Source organism: Taeniopygia guttata, chromosome 1 (genome assembly GCF_048771995.1).
Source record: "Taeniopygia guttata chromosome 1, bTaeGut7.mat, whole genome shotgun sequence".
Lineage (NCBI taxonomy): Eukaryota > Metazoa > Chordata > Aves > Passeriformes > Estrildidae > Taeniopygia > Taeniopygia guttata.
The window spans coordinates 74,982,501-74,989,885 of NC_133024.1; the positions used below are offsets into that span (position 1 = coordinate 74,982,501).

Below are 7,385 nucleotides of genomic sequence, written 5' to 3' on the forward strand. Positions count from 1 at the left end.
CAGAAACCCACGCGGGACGGGCAGCATCCCACTCCGCCGACATCCTTCTTTGCGTGTATCCCACGAGGGGCTACGAACCAAGGACAGAGCCACCCTGTCCCTTCCCGGGGCTGCACCTGGCACTGCCGTGCTGAGCCGGGGCCTCATTATCCCCCAGCCATGCCCGTCTCTCCTGTCGGTGGCGGGATGCTACAGCGGGACTGTTCTGAGTGAGCACCGCGCGGGGCGCGAGGAGCCAGGGAGGGGAAAGCCGGAGCCGGCGGACGGGCTTACACCCCGTGTCTGTCCCGAACACACACTCTGGGGGGCAGGACGGATAGGTTACTTATTTTTCTTCTTCTTTTTTTTTCTTTCCTCTTTTTTTCTCTTCTGTTTCAGCTGGGCTATCTGAACAGACCGCATGCAACACACACAAGCTCTACCCGGGGCAGCGGGCGGGGGACGAGCAACAGATCGACCACCGCCCCAGCGCTCCCCATCGCCTGCCCCGGTCACCCTCCGCGGTCCCGGCGGTGGCTCGCCCCGCTCCCCGTCCGCAAGTATGCGGCGGCAGCGATCCAGACGGGCACCGGAGCTCTGCGCGGGCATCCTCCGGCCGCGGGTCATAGGGCCGCGGCGTAGGCTGCGGGATAAGGGTCCAGCTGGGGCTTGCCCATGCCCGGCAGGAGGATGTAGGCCAGCGGCGGCTGCAGCCCCGGGCCGGGCCAGGCGCTGCAGTTGCAGGGGATCATGTAGCCCGGGTTACCGGGCGACGGGTGCGAGTGCGTGTGCCCCCCGGCGGCGGCCGCGGCGGCGGCGGCAGCAGCGGCGGCCCCATGGAAGGCGCCCGCCCCGCCGGCGCCGGGATAGCCCAGCGAGGAGGCATAGGGCAATCCGGAGCCCGAGGAAGAGGAGGAGGATGAGATCTCGGCCATTTTGGAGCCCAGGTCCAGCAGGGAATAGGGGCTGCTGGCGGCGGCCGCGGCGGCGGCGGCGGCAGCGGCGGCGGCCGACTGGGGGAAGAAGACGCGAGCGGCGGCAGCGGCGGCGGCGGCTGCCGCCTTCTCGGGGTTGGCCAGGAGCGACTCGGGCACCAGCCCGCCGGCCGCGCCGGCATGCAGCCCGCCCGCCTTCAGCCCGTGCGGGTGCTCGTGGTCCGCCACGCCGCCCAGCCCGTAGGGCACGGGGAAGGCAAACTTGTCCTTCTTGAGCAGCGTCTTGGGCTTCCGCCGCGGCCGGTACTTGTAGTCGGGGTGCTCCTTCATGTGCATGGCCCGCAGCCGCTTGGCCTCGTCGATGAAGGGCCGCTTCTCCGACTCGGTCAGCAGCTTCCACTCAGCGCCCAGGCGCTTGCTGATCTCCGAGTTGTGCATCTTGGGGTTCTCCTGGGCCATCTTTCGTCGCTGCGCCCGCGACCACACCATGAAGGCGTTCATCGGCCTCTTGACGTGATCCACCGGCTTGGACATGGTGTCCCCCCGCCGCCCCGGCGAGCCGCCGCCCGCCCCGCACTGGCGGCCGCCTCCTCCGGGACTGTCTCCCGCCTCCTCCTCCTCCTCGCCCCCACCGCGGTCCGCTCCTCCAAAAGCAATCTCGGCGGGTGGCCAGGCGCGGCGGCACCGACTCCCGAGGGTGCGGAGCGGCGGCACCCGGTGGCCCCGCTCCGGGCGCGGGGCGCTGCCGAGCGGCGGCGGCGGCGCCTCCCCGTCAGGGCGCTGCGGCGGGCAGCTCGGGCGGGACGGCCTCCGTTCCCCGCCTGGGCCTCGGAGCCTCTCTCCGCACCGCCGATCTCCGGTCCAGGGCTTTTCCTCGGAACACCCCGCAGGCGACAGCGGCCGGAGTCCAGACGGGACCGCAGAGAAGTCTCGACGGCGAGGGCGGGATCCGGCAGCAGAACGAGCGGCGTGGGGCGTGAGGGTCCTCGCTTCGCTGCGGACGCGATGCTGCTCGGCAGTCTCCGGTGCAGCGGCAAGCCCTGGACGGGGCGGCGCTCAGAGCCCGCCCGGTGCCATCGCCGCCCGCGGAGCTCGGAGGGCAGCCCGCCGCGGCGCGTTGCGGGGCCGGGCGGGACGGGGTCCGCGGCGGCTCGGGCCCCAGGGGGCGCGGGCCGCCCCGCTCACAGCCGCCCCGCTCCGCCCGCGGGGGCGCGGCCAGCAGCCCGCTCCTCGCACATACTCGCCGGGCGCCGTTCGCAAGCGGCCGCCGGGCGCCGCGGGCCTCCTGGTTCGCGCCGCCGGACAAACTTCGCCAAGTTTCGGCGGGATACGGGGCGCTCCGCCTGCCGCGCGGCTCCCCCTTCTCCGGCAGCCGCCAGGTCTCTCTGGGTTTTCTTGGCCGCCGACTCGGAGGGGCGGCGGGGCGGGCGGGAGCGGCGAGGGGCGGAGGGAGGAGGAGGCGGCGGAGGCGGGGGACACACCTAATTAAAGTCCTCGGCGGTGCGCGCCCGGCGGGCCGCCGGCCGGGCTGCGAGGCGGGCGGCGGGGGCTCGCAGCCGGCGCGGCCGCCCCCTCCTCTCGCCCCGTCGGCGCGGCCTCCGGCAACGCGCGCGCCCCGCGTGCCCCCGCGCCGCGCGCCGCCCTATATGCCCGCACGCGGCCTGCGCGCCGCCGGCGGGGCGGGGGCGGGACCCCCGGCGAGAGGGGCGGGGCCTCGGGCGGCCACGCCCCCTCGGCGGGCCCGGCAGCGCGGGGAGGGGTCGGGCACCGCGCATGCGGGGTGTTTTGGGTTGTTCGGGGTTTTCCCTGCCCGGGGCCGGTGCCGCCGGAGGGGAGAGGCTGCAGCCCTGGAAAGCATCCCTGGGTGCGGGAGCGGGCACCGCAAAAAAAATCCACGCGTCTTTTCCTGGCCGCCCGGGAGGCCGCTTCACAGTGCCCCCAGCCCGAGCTGTCCGACCGTGTTCTTCACCTCCTGTCAGTCAGGGTGAACTTGCTTGCCTTGTTTGTGCTTCGGCGGGTCGGTTTTGACTTACCCCTGTGGTATGTGGAAGCGCCGACTCCAATAAACCATTAACTCTTTCCCGTGCTGCCATCAGGCTAGGCTTTGCCCGGGACGGCTCCGCCGCCCTTTTAAGGAAAAGCCGGAACCAGGCTTCCCGAGTGCGATGCACGCGTGGGGTCACAGCCCCTCCGGGAGCACCGCCGGACCCCCGCTGGACGCGCCCCAGGGTCCGGCGGACGGCTGGGACATCGCGCGGGGGGAGTGATGTCCGCTCGCCTCAGGGATTCCTTTGTCACGCCGCCCGCTTCTGTCTCGTCCGGGTTCCTCTCCGCGGAGCCCGCTCCATCTTCCGGCCAGCCTCGGGCCCCGCTCCAGCCGCTGGGTTTCGGACCTTCCTTGCTGCCGCACCGCACCTCCGCCCGCCGCCACCACCTGCGGCTGCTTCGCTGGCGGGATGTTTGGAGAGAATCCGAGCGCTGGCCTTCCACCGGAGGGTGGTTCCCGGTGCTTCCCCCGACGGTGAGACCGCCCGGGTCCCGCGGCAGCCTGTCACGACCAGAGTGCCCTGTAAAATGCCGCGCTCCTCTGTAAATAGCGTCTTCCCCCGTTTCGTGTTTTATGACCCATATACTTAAACGTAATTCTCTCAGTCTCCAAAGCCACCTTGCCGACGCTTGACCTCATTGACAGTCCAGTTACCCGTGGAAAAAAAAAAAAAAAAAGTACCCGTCGGTTTTCAAAACTGAGAGATAAAGATATCTGTACACCGGCGCTGGGGAAATGGGGTTTCTCGAAAATGGGTCCCCTCCAAGAGGGACTGATTCCGGACTGCCCTGGAGATCAGGTTATCACCCCATCGGCCAGTGCATTCCCCTTCTGGGACGAACAAACAATATTTTCAACTGCGTCTCTCCTCACCCCCCCCCCCCCTTCACGTTTGTCTAGGGAAACTCTTTCTTATATCTCTTATAGAGACATAGTATAGCAAGCTATAATGTATAACGTAGCGTTATTGTGTTTGACATTTAAGGATTTATCCCGTCTGTCTCCTCACAGATCGTATGTCGGTTTGATCGACTTCCCTTCGCACCGTGCCGGCGGGATTGCGCCCGGATTAAGTCAACTCAGGGGAAGGCAAGAGCATGGTTCATACATTCCCGGCCGCAGTCATGAACAGGGTGAGAATCAGTAATATCTACTGGAGTGCGATCGGGGCGGAGAGGGAGAGCGGGGAGGGACAAGCAGCAGCGACTCGCTGATGCCACCACCAGTGGCACCCCCGGCTCCCGAAGGCTCTCGACCCTGCTCCCGCCAGCGCCCCTGGAGAGCAGAGTGGGCTCGGTTCCAGCGAGGCTCTTTCCCCGCTCTTCCCTGCCGTGCTGCTTCCTTCACGACCCACTCTCCCTGTGCCCCAAACCCGTGGGTACGAGAGCAGGGTGCGGTGTAGAGGATGGCGATGGGCCCGGTGTCGCGACAGACCCGGGTGAAGCACTCAAGGCGGGCACATGGGTAAGCCCTGTCTGACAGCTCCTGCACGGATGAGTGCCCCCACCACGACCCCTGCCCGTGGGGGGGCCATTTCCGTGGCTCCTGCCGCGCCAAGGCTGCTGCTGCTCCGGGCTGCTGCTCTGGCTCTGCGCAAGTGGCAAAGCAGTGTGCAGGCTGAGCGGGCACCTGTGCCATGGAAACCGCGTGGGGAAGGGCCGTGGGTGACGGCATGGGGCCCGGAGAGGTTCCTAGGGTCAATGGTCGCTGTCTGTCTCAGAACAGCACAACCACCAACTCGCAGGTCCTCACAGAGTCGTGTAAAGGTAAACTAGTCTTAAAAAGAAGCACTTGGTTAAATTCCAGCAGAGAAGATGCCTCTTGGACTGTCTTCCAAAAATGTCACCATTTGCAAACTCATTACGTTCATCTGTGCATGTTTCTGATTACATTCAGTCCACCAAATAGTGAAAACGGTAACAGAATTTATTGGTCATAAATTATTGTACATGACTCTTTCACAGGCTGCAGTCTATGAATGGCTCAGTACTGGCTCAAGTCTATTTTTCTAGTCACAGATGAAATACTTTATTCGAAGGTCTCTTTTTCAAAGAGCTTTCCCCCTCCCCTCACCTAAGGTTTGCGGCAACCACTGACTACTAAAACAACCACCCGTGGTTATTTCAGCGATGCTGGTAGTTACAGGGGGTCTGCCGTTCCCTGGTAATCTGCTTTCAAGACAGTTCCAAGTGATGGGAACTCTTATCAGTTCCGCTTGGAGCAAGGTTGGACTCGTGTTAGGAACGACCGGAGGGTCCCAGGTCTCCCCCGATCTGAGGCAGCCGCGGCGCGGGGGAGGAGGCTGCTCTCCCCGCGGGGATTTCCGCGGCCGCGGTGCGGAGCGGAGTGCTGCCTGCACAGCCCTCGCACACGCAGACACACACACAAACGCAGAGGCACAGACACTCTCTCGGAGAGCCTTCAAATCCCCAAGCACAGAAAGGGAAGGCTTTATCGGAGTTTAGTTACTTATCTGGATTTTTGTTAAACCGCTGCTGTGATCTCCGCGTACTTGTGCGAGTGTGTTAATTGTTCTGATAATGTGTTGTTATCGATACAATAACAATACAGTCGTGTATAATGTGATTTACTTGCCTTTGACCTGTCAATTCCTGACGCATGCAAATTCAAGGGCGCGATCTTTCCTTCTGCTACCGGAGGGAGGTGGAGGGGAGGGGTGATAGTGAGGGGGGAACAAAAACCCGAGCAGATGCATTATCATACGGAGGCTAAACAAGGCTTTCCAGAATGCAGTGCTGTACTCCATCAAGCAAGATTAGAGCGCTTTAAAAAATATTAAAGGGGGGCTTACCATAGCCGTGTATTAATTCTGCCAGCTTGCTTACAGTAAATGTAACTACACCCCACTCCAAATATTGTCCGATTTCTCATATTCTTACCAAACATCTAATCTCTCGTGTTTTTTAAACCCGAGTTTAATGTGAGTTTCAAGGAAGCAAGTTCATGTCCTCCTAATTTTTATTTGAGCCTAACAATCAGGTAGGGAATCAAAGAGATAAAAAGAAGTTGAAGAACAGTGGTTATCCCGATAGCGATCTCCGCCTCGCCGTGCCTCCCGACTGAAAAGCTGATTCACGGACTCCGCAGCCCCAGCGCTCCCCTGCACTGGCAGAGGCACATCGCGTTTTCACGGCTCCCCTTGTGCACTGAGCTGTTTCCAAACACCAACTTTGAAAGCTGACATTTTTCTTCGTGTAGGGTATCAGTCACCGATTGCACGTCACTTTCAGCTGTCCGAAGTTGCTGGGCAGTCTGGAATCTTAAGCACACCAACAGGTTGGCAGGCTGATCCTTCTGCTTGTATGGACCTTGGCAGGTTTGTGAGCGCTCCTAAGCCTTTTTCCTCTTATGCGGTCCAGTACACCTGTAGAGAGAAAGGGAGTTTTACCCCGTGAACTCTTCATTGTGCATAATGCGCTAAACTCATTCGTTTGCTTTTATAGAGTGCTTCCAAATGCTTGGTATTATTATTTTTCAATAACATTCGCTTATTATTAGAGCAGCTGGTAGCCCAAGCTCTAGTGAAGTGTCTGGCAAAGGATTCTATCATAAAACACTGGTTTCTAAGTTTATAGTTTCTAATTTGGCTGTGAAAATGTGATTCTGCATTGAACTTGGCACTCAAATGCTCAGCTGGAGAGTAAACTTTTTATAATAAAAACGTTGGTTCATTTGGTTTGCTATTTTAAGTTATAAGATAATTAACAAAGTTTTTACTTGTTTGGGAAGCACAGAGAAGTCCTGTACTTTTTTGAAAATTAAATGTTATTATTTCGGTAAGGGTTGAATATGTTCTGTGTGTTCTGTGACTTAATGTGTATTATTTTAAAAGCAAAGCCCAATTTACCTCTCTGTGCTTCAGGGCACTGGGGTTGCTCTTACAGGAACACCAGACCTAGATCATACACAACCATTGATAGCATTTCTGATCAGAAGGTGGTGATGGTGTCCTTACTACTTTTAGAAGTAAAGAAAATGTTTAAATTCAGCTTATTTGAACTTGCTAAGAGACTCCATAATGTTTATCTTATCTGCATGCACTCCATTTGTACGGCAAGATATTTTCATGTACTTTAAGGAATAAATTTTTTGCTGCTTCTTAATCCTGTTAGCTGCCTGGGAAGAATGATCAGAACCACAGCCAAGGAAGTCTTAGAATGAAAAAAAAAGATGATGTTGTGTGGTTACATACTAGTCCCTGTCTGGGGAAGTGAAGGTGAGAATTAGTCTCCTGGCAGAGTTCCTGGACAGGCTTAGATGTTCCAGAAAGGCCAACTAAATACCTTTCCAGCACAAGGAACTACTGAAAGCTCATCAAGTAATACAGATGTGTAAGCATCCCCTGCTTCACGTGATGAAATCAGAGCTCATATGTATGGAGACTACTGTTTCTGGAGTCCAGG

General features: G+C 59.6%; 2 protein-coding genes across 2 annotated transcripts in view; one reads left to right on the plus strand and one right to left on the minus strand.

The window, feature by feature from the left end:
• Nucleotides 1-1,448, minus strand: part of SOX21 (SRY-box transcription factor 21) — a 2,276-nt gene extending 828 nt beyond the window's left edge. Inside the window, exon 1 of the mRNA XM_002196865.5 lies at nucleotides 1-1,448. This exon is cut by the window's left edge and continues 828 nt beyond it. Within this exon, the coding sequence (XP_002196901.2) occupies nucleotides 603-1,448 (846 nt within the window). The 3' untranslated portion in view covers nucleotides 1-602.
• The window catches only part of LOC140685225 (uncharacterized), a 10,754-nt gene extending 3,991 nt beyond the window's left edge, over nucleotides 1-6,763 (plus strand). The window contains exons 2-5 of the mRNA XM_072936659.1: nucleotides 379-539; nucleotides 927-2,293; nucleotides 3,011-3,435; nucleotides 3,973-6,763. Of these exons, the coding sequence (XP_072792760.1) occupies nucleotides 379-539; nucleotides 927-2,293; nucleotides 3,011-3,435; nucleotides 3,973-3,989 (1,970 nt within the window). The 3' untranslated portion in view covers nucleotides 3,990-6,763. The remainder of the gene's footprint in view (nucleotides 1-378; nucleotides 540-926; nucleotides 2,294-3,010; nucleotides 3,436-3,972) is intronic.
• The last annotated feature ends 622 nt before the right edge of the window (nucleotides 6,764-7,385 follow it).